The sequence below is a fragment of the Schistocerca nitens genome, chromosome 5 (assembly GCF_023898315.1).
Source record: "Schistocerca nitens isolate TAMUIC-IGC-003100 chromosome 5, iqSchNite1.1, whole genome shotgun sequence".
Lineage (NCBI taxonomy): Eukaryota > Metazoa > Arthropoda > Insecta > Orthoptera > Acrididae > Schistocerca > Schistocerca nitens.
Genome location: NC_064618.1, coordinates 249,477,615 through 249,498,232, shown reverse-complemented (window position 1 = coordinate 249,498,232; position 20,618 = coordinate 249,477,615). Strand labels below are relative to the sequence as shown.

Sequence of the window (20,618 nt, the reverse complement as noted above, 5' to 3'; positions counted from 1 at the left end):
TCACCTACTACGTTTCCTTCTCTCCCTTTTCCTACACTCAAATTCCAGTCACCCATGACTATGAAATTTTCGTCTCCCTTCACTGTCTGAATATTTTCTTTTATTTCATCATACATTTCATCAATTTCTTCATCATCTGCAGAGCTAGTTGGCATATAAACTTGTACTATTGTAGTAGGCGTGGGCTTTGTGTCTATCTTGGCCACAATAATGCGTTCACTATGCTGTTTGTATTAGCTTACCCGCATTACTATTTTCCTATTCATTATTAAACCTACTCCTGCATTACCCCTATTTGATTTTGTGTTTATAACCCTGTAGTCACTTGACCAGAAGTCTTGTTCCTCCTGCCACCGAACTTCACTAATTCCCACTATATATAACTTTAACCTAGCCATTTCTGTTTTTAAATTTTCTAACCTACCTGCCCGATTAAGGGATCTGACATTCCACGCTCCGATCCGTAGAACGCCAGTTTTCTTTCTCCTGATAACGACATCCTCTTGAGTAGTCCCCGCCCGGAGGTCCGATTGGGGGACTATTTTACCTCCGGAATATTTTACCCAAGAGGACGCCATCATCATTTAACCATACAGTAAAGCTGCATGCCCTCGGGAAAAATTACGGCTGTAGTTTCCCCTTGCTTTCAGCCGTTCGCAGTACCAGCACAGCAAGGCCGTTTTGGTTACTTATAAAAACAAAATACTTGTTGATGTGTGTAACTTATTGTTACCTAAACAAAACACCAACAGAATGAAAAAGATACTAAAGTGTTGTCACCGGCCACTGCACGATACTATGCTCACGACACCACTGTGGTGTCGCTGTCCGTTGACCGCTATTTCGCACACAACACCACTGTGGTGTCGCCGGATGGCAAAGTGTTAATTGTATTAATTAGAAATCTATTAAATTGTCAGCCCTCATATTTTTATAATGTTGTGAAGTGTACCTCCAGAATAAGCAAGTAGTGTTATTGGTATTGTCTGTCAATAGTCGATTCTGGTGAAAAGCACTCAAGAAAATACAATTACAGATATGTACACTTTGAACACAGGCTCATCACACTTGACTGTTGTCCTAGAACAGCATACAAGATACCCAACAAGGAAGGAAAGCTATTTTCTTTTGATAAGCGCAATACATTTGTGAAAACTCGCACTTATGCAAAGTGCAAGCTTTTATTACGCTGCTGACAGCTTCAGGCACATGCCTGAAATTGAACAGAGAAATGTATCATATGGATGCATCTTAAGAGATACTCTAAATGAAAGGCAAAAAGATTAATTCCGTATGAGTTTGAAATGACATACTATATCTACACATGCACAATAATGATATAAATGTAATACAAACACATGCTGATATGCAATAAAATGTAGCCATGCAAAACTTGCCATTTGAAGCAATAAAAAGAATATCTTTATTACCACCATGAGAAAGTTTTACAGGAAAATTACTGAAAAATATAGTGATCTACAAACTATAAATGTAAAATTTCACTCTTACAAAATTTTAATTAGTACTAGAACAAAGAACTCATGGTACCTGTAACATTTAGAAAAACCACTGCTTCAAAAAGAAAAAAAAACTTTGAACATGTCTATTTTAAACATGGTTTAAAGAATCATCATTGGGCTTCTTCACCAAAATAGAAAGTATGTACACGATCAAGCTTTCCTTATGCCTGTAAGACTGGTCGTTCGTGCTTCCCTTGCAGTTTATCATTAGTAATAGAATATCCTGTTCCACCCTGAAACGAGATAATGACCACCATTAAATAACAATTTTTGCTATCAAATTTGCATGAACAAAAAAGTTTAACAGTAAACTAACCCGTTGCATTGGAATAATATCCTTTTCTGTGAGTTTTTCATTGGTCAGTGGGTGAAGCCAGTCTTTCTTAATTATCTTCTCAACACATTCCATTGTTACCACATCTCCCCTGCACATATAACATAGAATCATTATTAAACTTACAAAATCTAAGAGAGTCAGCAAAAAAATATTATGTCATAAATGTTATTTCTGTTTGTGAAGCTTAAAACAGTTTTCAAATTTCAGACATAATCTGTCAAGTTAGTAAAACAGTTACAAAAGTGCTGCACGTGATGACGCAAGAAGGTTAACTTTTTTCGGATTTTTTAGTTCCTCATGTAAAAGGCATAATGATCTGAAACAATAGGTTGTTGTACTCGTCATCTTTCAATTGCTGAATACCGCAGGAACCTCTGCTACTAATGATTATAGCTGATGCATTCAAGAAGAGAAAATCCTCTGGTTACAGAAATATTGTAAAAACAAATGGCTACCTTTTCTTTTTTCTTCGATCTGTACTGATTTATAACAAATACAAAAAACAGAATGTTTAAGATGAAGCAATGCACAAACTAATTTAACAGGAAATTAATTCAACAGAAAAACTTGCGCTTGAGAAGATACTATTTGTAAGTTAGAAAAAAAAGAGGCAAAATAGACAGTAACCAAAAAGTTTATAGTTCTCATTTTAAAAAAGTTGACATAAAGAGGGATGCACAAATCAGTTTCTGGGTATCATTGTCTTCATTTCCCCTGTATCCAGTATCAGGCCTGGTTCTCCACTTTCCCCCTTATTTCCACCATTCTTTTTCTATAACTGTTCAGTTCCAGTCCAAATTCCTTCCCCTTAAACTTGTCTAAGAGAGCTATTCCTTCTTTTTCAAGGACTTCGTCTTATCCTAGAACTTGGTCTTCATTATTCCTTTTCACATTCTTCCATCTTCTACTTTCTTTAGATGTCCATACCATTTTAAACTGTTTTTCTCAATTCTCACATCAGCTTTTGTACTCCAATTTCATTCCTAAAATCTTCATTTCTCACTGTGCCTCTCCTCTTTTTCCCTAACATACGTCTTAGAAATTTCATTTCACTGACTATGATTCTATTCTCCTCTCTTCTTGTCACTGTCCAGGTCTCCAATGAACATATTACCATGGGCGTAAATTATGTCTTGTACACAACTTCATTGGCACCTCCTAAAGGATGCCACTTGGATACAACTAAAGAGCTTAATTTTTATTAATTAAAAAAAAAATCGACATCTGCTGTATAAAGAACAATGTGATTTCAATAACAAAGCCTTTTTTGAAACTTTATTATCCGTTATGATATCTCATCCCTGATTTTCGCCTTTGTCAAGGTCACTTTCTTTTTTTAACAGCTTGCACTTTTCTAACAGTGGCTTGATTTGTCACTTCTTTCATACTGGCTGTTTAGTGTATACTTATGACCCACTTTGCTATAGTTTGCTATAGTCTGATTCACGGACAGTGGCATTTTATGCAGTTCAGGCACAAATTGGAATTGTCTTGTTGCCAGTTCCAAGCAACAACTGCGGTATGAATATACATCTGCTCTGTGCTTGAAGAATGTATTGTATCTTGCAAATTATGCCTCTCACTTGCCTATGTAGAATTTGCCACTTACTACCACCTTCAGCGATGTCAAATCGCATCAAACGGAATAAAAATTCACAAAATAACTCGCTACAATCACATTTAATGCTCACACTGGCTACGACATGAAACAGAACACTACTGAATGCTCATTGCCTGTTGGAGAATGCATGGCATAGGTGTGCAGATATGCCTAAATTCAACTGCCATCATTTGTGACTCCAACTATAGATATGAATCACATCTGACGCAGATGGCATCTTCCCTGCTTCTAGTATACATGCAGCTTATCTACACCAGTAGTTATGCAAGTGTTTGCTAGTTTTCACTTTGACAAAGGCTTTCTCTAACCATCTATATTATACTGTGAGTATTTTTAATTTTATCTTAATGATTTAAGAGCTACTTACTTTACACTGTTACACAGTTATTGGTAGCCTTCAGTTCCAATAATCAGAGTGCAGATATGTTCACACTGCAAGCACCTCTTTTGGCTCCTCTCAGTCGACAAATTATTCAAGTGTTTATAGTTTTGTATAAAAGTTAGTTTGTTTTGTAGCTTATTTTCTTAGTATTTTACTATCCCATTTTCTTTCTTTTTAAACGGATCATCCTGTGACAACCTGCTAAGAAATCAGAACTGGTAATGATGCTACTTGTGTGTCTTGAAGCTGAAAATACAGTCTCTGTGTTGCACTTCATCAGTAGGCCTAGTCTGTGTATACTTTCTCAGATAAAAACCCTGTCAGTAGTATGTACTTATCATAAAAATATACTATTAGCACATTTTATGATAAATAAACAAAAGTTTTAAATAGTTTGTTTCAGTTTTATTTTGTAGGTAATCGTGTTTACTCTTCTACTCCACTCTGCTTCCACAAAAGTAATATGTTAACACCCCCCCCCCCCCCCCCATTGTGCTCTTGCAGATTGTAGTGCACATGTAGCTGCAGGAAGAACCAGGTATTCAATATCCGTACTATGTAAACCAAGTAATTCCATCAAGGAGGTGAAGTGAAATGAGAGACTAAATTGACTCTTAGTCTATAGATTAATGAGTGGTACAAAGAGCAGAGAGTGTACAAATTATACTTCTAAAGCAAATTATGTCTTTCAATAAGTTCTCTTTAAAAAATAAAAAAAGGTACTTACGTTGTTCTAATAACAGCACAAGGGACAGAATTACTCAGGACATCATGAGTAACAGCACACATATATCGACTTTTTTTGACAACAAGTGGTTTCTTGTCATCAGGATCATTCACTTCTTTAAATTTTACGTTAATGAGGTCCTTGACCCTAAGTGGCTTGCCACTTATAGGGCAGTAAATAGTTTTATCCTGTATAGACAATATACAAATTAGATACAGAGTATTATCCTATCACATAGCAAACTTAACTATACTCACATTGTACTATTTGTTAAATCCACAAAGAGGCAGATGAGATTGCCAATACTTCCTTTTAGGAGGTGCACTTCTAGTGCAGACAACAGAAGCATGCACGAATAAGCAATTGATAGCACTCTTAGCTTTTGGAACCACAGCTTTGTTCTTCAAGAGAGAAAACAGGAATCAACTGGTGGAGGTAACAGAGAAGGACAACACACTTGACACTTATGTTAAGAGGGATCCACAAGGATTTAAGAAGAAGTGAGCCCCCTTGATTGCTCCTAAGCATTTATAAACCATCTTAGGAAACAAACAAGGAGGGGGTGGGGGTACATTGATGCTGCCACATGCGCAAGCATTTGTGCATGCTGCTACGGAATTCAATATTCTGACTTCTATAGTGTCAAGAGTATGCCAAGAATACCAAATTTCAAGCATTACCTCTCAGCCTGGTCAACACAGTGGCTAACAGCCTTCACTTAATGACTGAAAGTAGCGGCATTTGCGTAGAGTTGTTAGTACAAACAGACAGGCAACACTGCATGAAATAATCACAGAAAAAATCAACATGGGATGTACAATGAATGTATCCATAAAGGCAGTCCAGCGAAATTTGTTGTTAATGAGTTATGGCAGCAGACAACCGATTCAGGTGGCTTTGCTAACATCACAACACTGCCTGCAACGCCTCTCGTGGGCTCATGGCTATATAGTTGGAAGCTGGACAACTGGAAAACCATGGCCTGGTCAGATGAGTACAATTTCAGGTGGTAGGTGCTTATGGGATGGTTCAAGTGTGGCACATACCCCACGAAGCCATGGATCCAAGTTGTAAACAAGGCACTGCAAGTTGGTGGTGGCTCCAGAAAGGTATGGGCTGTATTTACATGAAATGGAGTAGGTCCTCTTGTCCAGCTGAACCAATAATTGGCTGGAAATGGTTATGTTTGGCTACTTTGACACCATTTGCAGCCTTAATGGAATTCATGTTTCCAGACAACAATGGAATTTTTATGTTGACAATATGCCATGTCACCAGGCCACAACTGTTCGTGAATTGTTTGAAGAAAATTCTAGATAATTCGTGCAAACAATCTGGCCACCCACATCATCCGACATGAATCCCATCAAAAATTTATGCGACATATTCGACAGATTAGTTCTTGCAAAAAATCCTGCACCAGCAACACTTTCGCAATTTTGGGCAGTTATAGAGGCAAAATGGCTCAGTATTTCTGCAAGGAACTTCCTATGACTTGTTGAGTCCATGCCATGTTGAGTTGCAGCACTGCACTGCGAAAAGGAGGTCTGAGAAGTAATTAGGACTTTTGTCACCTCACCTCACTATTTGTTGATGAACAATACAGGGTGTACATAAAGTCCGGGAACACTTTCAATTATTTATTTCACAAGAACCAAACACTGTACAGGTATCACATATATGTCATTTTGAAGAGAAACCTTGAAAATTTTTTTTCTTGCATACCACCACAGTGTAGTTTGGTAATTTGCCGATAGTCAGCGCTAGTCACAAACATGGCAAGTGCAGGTGCCATGCTACGGAAAACGACAGCTATTTCATGAAATGGCCCCCTGATCACCAGATCTCACTCCGTGTGACTTTCTTCTGTAGGGACACATTAAAGATCTGATCCACGTGATGTAGCAGAGCTCCAGGAGAAAGTACGGTAAGTGACTGCCACAGTCGACAATGCCATGCTGGGACGGATATGGCAAGAATTCAATTACCGTATTGACATCTGCCGGGTCACTAATGGTTCACATATCGAATGTTTATAAAAAAACTTTCCGAGTTTCTCTTCAAAATGCAATATGGATGACATCTGTACAATGTTTAGTTTTTGTGCAATAAATAATTGAAAGTGTTCCCGGACTTTATGTACACCCTGTATATGAAGTATATATATGAAAGGAGTATCATTCAAGAATAGCAAACAATGCAGTATTAAATTTCCTTGCAGCAATAATCAAGCAAGGAGGAGGCAAAATCTTTCATTGGTGCATTCGAGTCAATAATCAAGCAAATAATTCCAAAATTTTGTCTGAAAATTTCAAACTAGTGGCAGTTGCTGTTGCCAGTGGCCCAGAAATATTCAGAGTGGCAACTCCAGCAGCACAGGAAAAAGTGCCCCAGCTAGCAGACTGAATGCAAGACACTAAGCGCAGATACACAAATCACGTGATTGTGATGTAGGGCAGTATGAGAGCTAGTAGCATGGATATCTGTCTTCACTAGCCACATCATCTCAGTCAGGTGTGCCTGACAGAAAGCTTAAATTACATTACATTTTATACCTAATATTTAACTCTTTACAGTTTTAACTTCAGAACTGATCTAATTTGTAGCACCTCACACATACATTACCTGATTGTATCCTAGGAGATGGGTCTTCCCTTTTATGTCATGCGAAGTGCTATGATAATCAGTTTAACCTTAAACCCCCACCTCTCTCTCTCTCTCTCTCTCTCTCTATCTATCGATCAATCAATCATTTAAGATAAATCAATGTAACAGAACAAAAGATTACTAGCTTTCCATCACACCCATAAGTATCTAAAACTTGAAATGGGGTGTTGTCTTCTAAGTGAAGCGAGAAAACAAAATCCTTGGTGATAGCATGTAGCACAGTGGATCACAGGCATTATTCTCGATTTGTGGAGGCCTTAAACCAGTGACTTCAGAAGCAGGACCACACTGTTTATTGCCAATATTTACAGGGTCTTGTTTCAGAGTGGGAGAGAAATAAAAACCAACCTGTGGCCAAAGATGGTGATTATACAGAAAAGTGACAAATCATTTTTGAATGTTGTAGCTGTTATCCTATATATAAGGCATTTACTTTTACTGCAAAAAATAAAAAAAAGGAGGCGTTACTTTTCTGACTGACCCTCATACATATTTCACTCATTTTAAGTACTGAAGTAACTATAGTGTATCTGCTACAGCCTCGCATTTTCCTCTGTGTGTGTAGGAAAGGGGGGAAGGGGGGGGGATTATTCAAGCAGAAAGAAACAAGTCACAACCCACTCAGAGACTTTTCAGGGGAAAAGCAGTGAATATAGCATACAAGTGTGATATGCACTTTTAAGAAAGGAGAAGTAACTTAGGAACTAACAAACACAGGATTCAACAATGGCTGCTTTAATGGCACCACACAGTACTGTTTCTTAGTTAAGGCTGTCAGTTATCAAGTGAATATTAGTCATTTCTCCATTTCCAGTAGCTGCAACTGAAGGTGCCACATGACACTGAACACACCGTACTTTTACGTTTTCCGGAACTATATTTACTGATTTCATATTGAATATACAAGGTATAACTCACGGGCTTCTTTAATGTGGTTTCTTTGGCTTCTGGAGTCTTTGAAGGTATCCAAAAACTTGGTAGGTGTTTGTCACGTCCTTCTGTCATGTTGGACACTGACGGCTTGTCATTGTTTTTTGTGTCTAGAAGAAAACGAAGAGAGAATATTTTTAACAAAGACTTAGCAACATAGTCATGAACTTTACTTCCAAGAGGGATTTTTTTGGGTGAGTTGACAGAATTTTTAACTGTTTGAAGTTTTATTAATCATGCAATAGAAATAGTTTAGCTGCATAACTGGAAATTAAGTCAGTAAAACGTACAATTTAAACTTCTATTTGATTTGAATAGCATTCCATTCAGTTAACATGATATGAGGCAAAGACGATTGTCTTTTTACCAATCTCTAATACATACAACTCAAAGAAACAGAAGTTTTTAAAGTTAAAAAAAGAAGAACAGAGTACTGAAATGCTAGTTTTAAGACTATGAATGATGTTTGATGGCAGCAAGAGAGAATAAATAATAGAAACAAAAATTCAGCTGTTACAGTACAGAATGGAATAAAATATCTCGCTATACAAGATTCAGCACACAAAAGCTTCAGTTCAAAAAGCGAGCCACACTCAAAGATATCAATGAGCACAAGAGGAAACAAAGATAAAGAAAACAAATATGGGAGAGAGGAGGTGGGGGAAGAGAGGGAGGGGGGAGGGGAGACAGAGAGAGAGAGAGAGAGAGAGAGTAAATAACAGTATAAGGGAGGACAAGGACAAAATGTGGGTAACGATTATGTAATGAGGTAATACTGAAAAGAGGAAAAGTGAATATTTCAAAAATTTAAGGAAATTATCAGCAAGTATAACTTAATCATGCAGCACAATACCTTACAAGATATGCAGGGGAGGTAAACGTGAACAAAATGCAGGTGTCAGTTAAATATCAGTTGGTACAGACAGGGCCAGTTTCAAGTTACCACAAGAAATGCTATCAAAGGGAACTCAAGCTCCATGGGGTTCCGCCACGATGCCTTTCAAAATTTGTAATTACTTAACGAACAGTCTGGTTTCCTGCTAAAAGAAAAAAAAATCTTCAAATTTAGAATGTTAATGGGCTGCATTCACATTTCCTGCTGTCAAGAACACTTTCATTGTTAATTCCACTTTTTCTTAAACCAGACAGCTTTGGGGAATAACACAGCCATCATTCTTCACATGAACTAATGACAATGCAGATTTCCATTTCTCTCCCAGTCACCAGTGGTGTGTGTGGAAATACCAAAAATGTTTGATGTCACTGACCAGCTTGGTACGCCTTTTTTTCTACAATGCTAGACAAAGTGCCATTTGTAGGCCAAGACTGACAGGGACCCCACAGCGATACACCTCAATCATCGCCAAGTGGCAAGTGCTTTGGAATTCCCACTACTAAGCCACAGACCGGGTGAGGTCGTGTAAAAGTCCTAATGTTTTCGGTATCTTGGTTCAGCAAACCAGTCTGGCATAAACCACAAAGACAATCTGTGTTGGGTGCTATATGAACCTCTTAACTGTTTTATGCAAGATTGTATAAGCACTCCTCAGGCGCCAAAAATAGAAAATGTAGTTGCCACATCCTAAAAGAGCAGACGTGGTAAAAGGGTTCATTAAATAAATTTTTAAACCGAACGAACAGTGTTTCTGTGAAAGCAAAGTGTGATGTGAAAGAATGTAGTGTTAATAAAGTTTCATCAGTTGATAATGCCGAACAATCATATGTTTGTGCAAGCAGGAACTAATGGCTGATTTAACTATTCGACTAGCAGAGATAGCTTGTAATAGTGTTACTGTGGAACGAAATGCAACAGGTCAACTTCACCAAGAAGAAAGAAATTCATCTAAGGAAAATAATGGCCTTCAAGTTGTCGATGATCTTAAGAATCCAGGAATCTAGCCTGATATTATAAATGATAATTTTAAGATAAGAGCAATTAAGGAAGGTGGATAGTGAGACAAGAAGGTATTTTACTGTTTTTCATTGCTTCTGTCATCTTTCAAACGACAAAAAATTAAGTGAGCGCTCTCTATTTTCGAACAAAAGATACTATGTACCAATCTTGTTCAAGCTGTTGGAGTGCTAGCTCTCTCTCACAAGAAATGGTTTAATAGATTGGCAAAGCTTGTCAAAAAGTCTCTCTAAACATGAACTGCGCTGAAACCATATTATTGAAAAGTGCAAGTGGAAAGAGCTTTCATAGGCAACTAAAAACTAAAAATTAATGGATTAGGCAAATGAATATCAAACTGATCAGGAAGAAAAGAGATAGAGATCGGTTTTGTTAAGATTATTTTCCATAGTATGTTCCATTAAGAAGCAAGCATAAAATGTTGGGGAATCCAGGTAATGGAAACTTTTCAGGGCAAGTAAAATTTATGGCCAAGTTCAGTCTCATATTAAATGATCATATTAATCATGTGGCAAACTTGGAAGATAGGTTACTTACTTAAGTAAGGGAATACAAAATGAAATCATTACTGTACTCTCTGATGAGATTGTATCAACCATGAAGAAACCATATTCAAAAATAAATATTATTTAATAATACTGGACTCTACACCAGATTTAAGCTTGATTTTAAGAGTGGTAGATTTGTTTTCCAAACCAGTCATAATGGAATATCTTTTTGTTTTTGAAGTGACACAACTAAAAAAGGTCTCACAGAATTATTGTGCTACATGTTTTTGGCATAGTTAGAAATTGTTCACATCATTTTCTACATATATGAAGTGCGAGAAACACTCAAGATCTACGTAAACTCAACTCTGAAGCCACTGTGTGATAAAACATGGGAGCTATGATTAACAGTGTTCAGGTTTGAGATTGGAGCTTAATAATGTAATATTTGCTTTAGTAGAGTTAAAGAACACTTGCAAAAATGATCCAGTGTATGTCAGTGAAACATGTAGTGTCTTTAAAGAGATCACAAAATTCATTTTTTCTTTGTGTGCTGTGATATGGCATTGTGTCCTTTGCCATGCCAACAGAGTCAATAAAGCAGTACAGCAAGAAGGTATGCAATTAGACATGACAGCAAAATTAATAAAATCAGCACTTAGTGTTACTGGAGAATATAGAACCAATGGTATTGAAATGACTAAGAAAGAAGCAGAGGAACTGGTTGCAGCTTTAGGAAATGATGCCGATTTAACAGAATCCAGATGAGCAACTATTAAAAGGCAGTTTGTTACAAAAGTAAGAGTGAACACATTCCAAGGGAAGAGAACTGATTGAGGGTAAACTTCACCTATGATGTAGTAGCCATGTTCAGTGTTATTTGTGACATGAAGAACGTGGCAACAAAGAAATACGATCTCAACAGACGATGCAGAAATTTCGCAGGTGTTCTGGGACATCCTAATATGCTGTCAGGAGACAAAAATTTGCAGGATCTTGGCAACGAAATAGAACTATGGTGTGCTATGCTTCCACAAACTGCCAACACATGTTTAGGAGTACTTCAGTACATCTTCAAAAAGAACTTCCGAGATGTTTTCCCAAATGTTACGATTATGTTAAGAATATCTTTGTGCATGTCAGTGTCTGCAGCCTTTGCAAAATGTAAAGATCATTAAAAGATCATAAAAACTATCTAAAATCTTCAATAAGCAACGAGTGGCTATGAGGTCTTGACACAATATCAGTGGAAAGGCAGATAGTGCATTTGCTTGACACGGAGAAGTTGGTGAAGTTCTTCACAGCTCAAAAAGGTAGGATGGTGGAAAATAAGTGAGTAACTGTTTAAAATTATGTTTGTACAATGTGACAGACTTTCCTCATTTTAGTTATCGTTACAAAGAATCTGTTAAATTAATGCCTACTCTTGCATGATTATAACAGTGCATGTAAAAGATATTACTGCCTGGTCAGCTGAGGTTCACTCGGAACTATTTTGAACTTTTACTAATGTGTGTTAAATAGCAATTAAGGATCATGAAAACAAAATTTAACAATGAATATAAATGAAGTTTATTCCTATGACAGCTCTCACCAGCTGCTTGTTTAGGTTGTACAAAAATAACTTAATCATGAAACCTAGTGCTGAACCAGCCACCTTTTGCTTCTCAAAAAATGAAAATTACAATGAAATGCTCAGTCATTACTGCCATTTCAATAGCTTTAGTAATCTTAGTTCCCCCAGTTTATATGAAATATCAAGCTGTTCCAACCCACCCACTATTATGGCTCAGTCTGGTTAAATGGAAAAGAATGAAAAGAGAAAGCACACATTCTAATATGTATCGGAATTGGATACACATCCAGATCTGCTTCTCCCTCTTCTCTGACTACCTTCTCCTCCTTACCCCCCCCCCCTCTCTGTTCATCACTTCCCCCTCCCTCTGTTCATTACCTCCTCCATCTTCTCCTACGCTCGTCTGTCCATCTCTCCCTTTCCACTTTCTACCCACACCCACACACACACACACACACACACACACACACACACACACACACACACACACAGAGAGAGAGAGAGAGATAGAGAGAGAGAGAGAGAGAGAGAGAGAGAGAGAGAGAGAGAGAGAGACTGTATATAAATATATAGCCTATGCCCGACCAAATGTTCATTAGAGTACTGTATAAAAACTTACAGTAAATCGGTCAAGAAATTTTCAAGATTTTTGGTGATAACATTTCCCTTTCATATATTAAATACATGTTTATATATTGCATATATTACAAAAGACATGTATAAAAACGTGCATGTGTGAACGCAATGTTGTGACATAATTTCAAAGCAATCAGTGAGGAACTGCCAGAGAGATACGATTTTGTACCAACAAACATTTATATTTTTATTTGTATAGAAGATTGTATGTACTTTTTTTAAATATATTACTGAATTGCCATATACATGCTTGCTTTGGAGTTGAAGAAAAGCTCTGTATCTTACATTATGATTACAGACTTATTTTTCAAGAATGCAACAACTTCATAACATAATGTGGCACAGAGGGGACTTTTCCAAATGTGAAAACTGTTTTGACAGATGCAAGAACATGCTTTATGAAACAATTGGAAAAAATATTTAGTAATTTACTATAACAGACACAACTAAATCAATTCAGAATTTGTTTAGTATTACTGTAATGTCTAATAAATTGTTAAATTCCTGTTTCTTCCAGCCCTACTTTGTGTTGGTTTTAGGTACAGGTTCATTCATTTATCCATATATTTTTGGTTCTTATTTGCCTTGTTTTAGTGCATATTTTAATGCATAAATGCACGCCTTTAATGCAGTAAACCCAACTGGCAATCTAGCCGGGGCAGCAGCACCATCGTATCTACATCCAAGATGGGGGCTGGGGAACAGAGATATTATGTATGGGTCAACTCACCTAGGCCTTCCTACTCTGCCATCAATACTTTTATTGAAATTTTGTGTGAACATTCACACATGTCCCCAATAAACATCGGTAAAGTTTAACATTTGTCAAAGAAATACTGGTTGAGAAATAGTCACTTGTTCGACTAAATACGTGACTTTGCGCAGAGTTAGCATGAATTTCTGGTGGACGTCTTGTACAACTCTATGTTTTCTCTTAACAGTAATAATAAAAATAATATTACAATACTATTCAGCCAGAAAATTTTGGACAAAATCACTATTAAAAAAAAAAAAAAAAAAAAAAAAAAAACTTGGCATGTAGTAACCCTACAATAGAATGTTCTCAAAATAAAGTTTCATTAATGTACCTCTTTCCAGTACTGAACAAATGAAGGGCAAATTTGAAGATTTTACAACAGGACTCATTACGAAGACTACGATTTTAAACGGCAAACATGGGCTAACAATGTGAGGCAATTTGAATCAAAGTTGGGCATGAAAACTGCAGCATGAAAAAAACCACAGAAGTTGCTACAGATTCTTATATCTCATAGCTTAAACATATGCCCGACATTAAACTTAATACATGATCGGTCAGTAGCAGAAGGATGTGGAATGCAAAATTTCATTTACCTACTATTTTTCAATAACCTACGAATTAACAGAAAAAGACAAGTTTTGTGAGAAGTTGAAAAAAGGGAATATTTGACACTTCTTTTACAAATATTGTTTTCCATGGAAGCTTCAAAAGCAGTTTCATTCAAAACAACATGTTTAAACACACACACACACACACACACACACACACACACACACACACACACACCTCCACCCAGACACTAGATTTAATTTTAAACATAAGCTGACAGTGCTACATAAATTGAAGCAAACTAGCCAGAAAAATCGCAATGCGAATGAAGTTTTAACTTTGCCTTCTGATGGCTTGTCGATTAAAGGCATGATAAATAGGAAACATTGCACAAAACAACTTAGTAATGTAATGTTTCTCAGTAAAAACATCATTCACACACTGCCCCGAAAATTTCAACAAAATTGGTTCAACCTTGATTTTTTTCATAAAAATTAGAAAAATCTATTTTCCATAATTGACTTTAAGCAAAACACATTCGGAAAGAGCATGTGTTGAAGCATTCACAAAATGATGTTCGATTTTCCAACATTTAGTAACAAAACCTGAAAATGACTGACAAATTTGAAGGAATGCACCATGGCAACAGGCTGTTGTCCATATTTAGTTGCATGTTGTTTTTACTTTTAAATTGACAAGTAATATCCCACTATATTGCAGTCGCCCATCATGACCTTGTCACTACTGGCTCATTGCAATAGGGATCACTCCCAATTGTTGTGCGCTCCCAGCTATGGGAGGGGGGTTCTTCATTCACTTTCCCAAGCCTGCAATTTGACTTCATAATTTAGGTTCCAAAGCCTGTTCTGCTCACAAAGGCATTTGCTAAGTGCCTTACCTCCTATTCTGAATAGGCACAGCAAAAAGACTGTCACAAATAAAGCTTTTGGTCATTAAGCCCTTTGTCAACACTAGACGCGCACACAAACGCGCGCACGCACACGCACACACATACAAATGCAACTCACACAGCGACTAATGAAGTTAATCACTGTCCTCAGCCATCCAGCCCTTCCCTGTTCCCATTCCAGCACTATGTAGTCGTCATTCCACCATCACACTCAGTCTTTTTACTTCTCTCCTTTGCCACCACTTCCCACCCTATCTCTACCCTGCCCTCCGTGTAACCTGCAGCACTTCACTGTCCGCCATTCCCACCATACTGTCCCTCCCCCTCCCCATCCTAGCTTCCTCCCTACCCCCACCCAGCCGCCACTCCCATCATGCACTGGTGCAGCTACTTGCAGTGAGGTTTCAGTTGGCTGAGACTGCAGTCGTGTGTGTGTGAGTTGCATTTGTGCACACGTGTGTGTGTTGTTGACTAAGGCCTTAATGGCTGAAAGTTTTATTTGTGACAGTCATTTTGTTGTGCCTATCTGCGACTCAGCATCTCCCCTATATGGTAACAACTTCTCTTTTCATAATACTGTTACATTCCATCCTGGATTTTCCATTGTTTTATTTTTACCTCCTGTTCTCAAATCTGTTGGAGTATCTCCCATAGACAGCAAGCAAACAGTAATGTCAGTTTTGATTTTAATCTTCTCAACATTGTGGTTTACATTTTTCAAAATTTTTGAGCCACTTTCTGCTGTTCTTTTTGTAGAAAATGATTCAGATGATGATACTCAAGGAACGCATGGAAATGAGGTCTTGTTTCATCAGTGCATCATTTTGTTCTGCTTGATATATTAATAATTTTGCAATGTTCGGAAGTTTTTAAAATCAAAACTGATAATACTTTCTGACTGCCACCTATGAGAGATACTCCTACAGATTTGAGAATTGGAGAAAAGGTACTTACAAAATAACTTGTAATCAGACAGGTACTGCAACAAGGCTTGGGATCCTAAATTAAGAAACAAAATGACAGGCTTGGGTACCTAGATGAAGGAAGCCATCTGTGCCTAGTATTGCTCAGTTATCGATCGATGTAGCGTCTATGGCGATGGGGTTTCTGGTTCATGTTCTGGAATTGGTAGTGACAAAGTCACCATGGATCAAAACAATATAGTGATATATTACTTGTGAATTAAAAAACAGAAATCACATGCAATGAAACCTGGGCAAGGGGTTGCTGCAATGTAGCCCGTTGCCTGCATTTTTGGCCTTTTTACAAAATCTTCAAGTTTAGACTTCATTTATTCAGAGTCGAAAAGTGGTACATGAATGATACTTTGTATTTGAGAATCTTGTGTTGTTAGTTCCACATTCATCATACCTTCAGTCCCTAAAATATAAGAAGCCAAACTTTGAAATTTTTTGGATGTTGATTCTTTCTGGTGATTTTGTCTGAAATTTCCTGAATAAATACGGCTCGTAAAATTAATGTCATTATTTTTCTTACGAGGACATGAAGTTGTACAAGATGGCCAAATTTCATTTCTTTCAGCAAATTATTGTTCCACACATAACACCTCAAAGTCATCAGAAATTCACACAAGGAATCAAACAAGCAACTATATCTCGAACAGTATTGTTTCAATAAAAGTTAAACTTCACCTGTGTTCACTGGGGACATGTGCTACTGTACACATACAATTTCACCAAAAAACGTGATGGGTGAGCAGGAAAATGTTCGGGTCAAACCTCTGAGGATAGAAAGTTGAGATTAGGAGAGGGTGTTATTTTATACAGTAGGCATCATTTAATTAGGGGTTTGTTGAAATCCCACCCCTAAAGGGGTGAAATGTGGGATGAAAGGTTTTTCGGAAACATGTTATGATTAAGAGTATTTTGAAGCTAGAACTACGAAAATTAGTATTTGGTTTCCCAGTCACAAATAAGAAAAATACATCGATCAGCATTTTTTTTAAATTCAACCCCTAAGGGGTAAAATTGTGGCCAATTTTTTAAAATAAATCTTTCCAAGAAATCTGTATTTGGCTTTTCAGTTAGAAATTAAAAAAAAAAAGAAATTGTTTCTGTGTTCTTGAAAAGATGTGTTTCAGTGTTTTTAAAAATATTTTGTTATTTTAAAACATTTCTAAAACTAAATCTATGAAAATTGGTATTTTACTTCTAAAGAAATGTGTGTTAGGGAATGAAAGTTTCTATGGATATATTACCACAGGAGCTCATAAAGCAGGATTAACAAAGATGTCAGACTACAGCTATCAGAATATTTTTGTCAGAAGTATATTTGGGGGAGACCATGCTCATGTGACCTTCATTAGTGTGAAAAGTTTAGATGAGTTTACAATTTGTGAACAACACCAAAATTTAGTTAAAAAAGAATAAAAAATGTGCACACCACACCATTTACGTGAGTAAAGCAACTGGCACTTAGCTAGTCATGTATAATCACGAAAATCATAGAAAATGTGAATAAAATTAAATTAAATTCTACTACAAATACGGACAGGGGGGACCAAATTCCTCAAACTGCCCCCTATGCCTGAGTAATTTTTAGGGCAATTTTCACACTTGCCAAATAACAGGATGGTTTGTTATCTCTGTCCCATAAAGCACAATGCACAAACCATTATAAATGGTTACACACAATAAACAATGAATGTCCATTTCACAAAAAAAAGGAATGGATGATTGCCATTCATTGGTGGATCTGTCACAAATAACGTCGAAGTTGAAGATACCTTAACTTACTTTACAGAGATGATGTTGCAATAGAATGAGAAAGGGATGGAGAAAAAGCTTTGGAGTCACACTATACATAAAAAAACATTTATAAAATTAAGGAGTCAAGTATTTTGTGTAAGATTTATCAGGAGACAATACACAAAGCTGAGTTTCCAGTACATGTCTTGCATATGTATGACTATCCACAGTACAGGGCTATTACAAATGATTGAAGCGATTTCATAAATTCACTGTAGCTCCATTCATTGACATATGGTCACGACACACTACAGATACGTAGAAAAACTCATAAAGTTTTGTTCGGCTGAAGCCGCACTTCAGGTTTCTGCCACCAGAGCGCTCGAGAGTGCAGTGAGACAAAATGGCGACAGGAGTCGAGAAAGCGTATCTTGTGCTTGAAATGCACTCACATCAGTCGGTCATAACAGTGCAACGACACTTCAGGACGAAGTTCAACAAAGATCCACCAACTGCTAACTCCATTCGGCGATGGTATGTGTTGTGTCGATTCCCTAAGGTCTCGACACAATGAGTGGCTAGGTGCACGCGAAACTAACGCAGACGGGCGTAAATTCTGAAACAGGAGACTGGATGAAAACTATAAAGAAAAGAAGAGAGATTTTAATATACTTAACTTTAATGTAGTCTTGTTCTTGTTGAAATACATCTCTTGCATAGTAGTAAGCAATTAGCAATGATACACATGGCGCCTTGCTAGGTAGTAGCGATGGACTAGCTGAAGGCTATTTAATCTGTCTCTCGGCAATTGAGAGGAATACTTGGTAGGTCTAGTCGCAAGCTATGTCGTCCGTACAACTGGGGCGAGGTCAAGTCCGTGTCTTGTGACCTGCCATGTGGTGGCGCTAGGTTTGCGAATACACAGTGGCGACACGCGGGTCCGACATGTACTACAGGACCGCGGCCGATTTAAGTTACCACCTAGCAAGTGTGGTGTCTAGCGGTGACACCACATTCCTCCCCCGCAAATCGGCGAACGGTCGTGAGATAAGGCTTCCGCCCGCCGTGGGGAGGACCCCATGTTGACGTATGCGATGAGGTGGGGAGCCTAACAACAGGCGAGGCTGTGCCACCCGCACCCGGCCATTCGGTCCGAGGGGAGCTAGGAAACGCCTGCAAACCTAGTCCAGGGTGCACGTCAACATGAGGTGTTTGCGCACGTAATGATATAAGAGGAGCCGCGGGGTCGACCTCCATGTGGTCGGAGCACCCGACGGGCGAAGACGACATCTGGTCCGGAGCGGGCAAGAGGTCCATGGCGGAGGACGGCTGGTCACGGGAAGCAAGCGGCGGCGCGTGACCCAGAGAGGCGCGTGGCGGCTGCAGCGAAGCGTCCGCTGCTGGCGGCGCCGGCGGCGGCTGCGGCGGCGCGACGCCATGAGGCAAAATGGAAGGCATCGTCGGTAACACCTGGGGATGAGGCGAGCCAGTAGATGGGTCCCCAGGGCGCTGACCCGACGGCTCCGTCGCTGAAAGCAGACGGGGAGCGGCAGAACCCAGGCGACGACAGAGGCGCAGCTGATTGAGATGCCGACGCACCTCACCAGAGGCCCCCAAAACCAAATACATCGCGCGGCCGAGGCAGCGAAGAATGCGCCCTGCGAGCCAACGCTGTGAACCGCGATAGTTGCGATAATAGACAACGTCGCCAGGAGCAAAAGCAGGAGTCTGCCGCTGCACAGGAACCTGATGTGGCGGATGCAGCAAAGACATCAGAGTGCGATGAGGACGACCATGGAGCAACTCAGCCGGCGAGCGACCATCGCGGGGCTGAGAGCGATATGAAGACAAAAAGAGCAACAAAGCGTCCTCCCGAGAATGCGACTCTTTTAATTTCAACATCTGTGACTTGAAAGTCCGGACCAATCGTTCCGCGGCACCGTTTGACTGAGGCGAAAACGGCGCGGACGTCAGATGTTGAATACCATTGGCCTTGCAGAATGACTGAAATTCTGCGGACATGAATTGTGGGCCATTGTCGGAAACAATAGTCTGCGGAAGACCTTCAATGCAAAAGATAGCAGACAAGGCTTGGATTGTGGCAGAAGACGTCGTGGAAGACATCCGGACAACAAAAGGAAAATTACTGAAAGCATCGACCACAACCAACCATCGAGCATTCCAGAATGGACCAGCAAAATCGATGTGCAAGCGTTGCCAAGGGGAAGTGGCTTTCGGCCATGCAAAGAATTTCCTCGGCGGTGCGGATTGTTGTTCGGCACACGCCACGCAAGAGGAGCACATATTCGTAATCGCAGCATCGATTCCGAACCAAGTACAGTGCTGACGAGCAAGTTGTTTCGTACGCACTATACCCCAATGACCTTGGTGAAGAAGCTTTAAGACAGAGGACCGTAACGAACGTGGGACTACGACTCGGGATTGATCATTATCAGAACGCAACAACAAAACACCACGTCGTACAAAAAGTCTCTCCTTGTGAGCAAAAAAACGGCGAACCAAAGGATCCTCGATCCGTGACTTTGACAAGGGCCATTGCGTAGCAACAAAACGCAAAACGGAAGCAAGGACAGGGTCAGCAGCTGTGGCTGTAGCTACACGACGAAAATCAATCGGAAACGATGCGACCACGTCATCGGTTTCCGAATCAATGAACATGCAAGCAAGTTCGGAAGAATCGAAGGCGTTATCCTCAGCAACAGGCAAACGGGACAACGCATCAGCGTTGCCATGCTTAGCAGTGGACCGATACAAGATATCGTAGCGGTACTGCGAGAGAAAAAGTGACCAGCGAATGAATTTCTGCGCCGTACGTGGAGGTACAGGCTTGTTCGGATGAAAAAGCGATGTCAAAGGCTTGTGGCCCGTGATGAT

The 20,618-nt window shown here is 39.0% G+C and overlaps 1 protein-coding gene across 1 annotated transcript in view; it reads right to left on the bottom strand.

The window, feature by feature from the left end:
- Positions 1-1,393: 1,393 nt before the first annotated feature.
- The window catches only part of LOC126260077 (nitric oxide synthase-interacting protein homolog), a 53,323-nt gene continuing 34,098 nt past the window's right edge, over positions 1,394-20,618 (bottom strand). Inside the window, exons 5-8 of the mRNA XM_049957282.1 lie at positions 8,173-8,294; positions 4,588-4,775; positions 1,837-1,945; positions 1,394-1,753 (exon numbers count right to left, since the gene is read on the bottom strand). Of these exons, the coding sequence (XP_049813239.1) occupies positions 1,682-1,753; positions 1,837-1,945; positions 4,588-4,775; positions 8,173-8,294 (491 nt within the window). The 3' untranslated portion in view covers positions 1,394-1,681. The remainder of the gene's footprint in view (positions 1,754-1,836; positions 1,946-4,587; positions 4,776-8,172; positions 8,295-20,618) is intronic.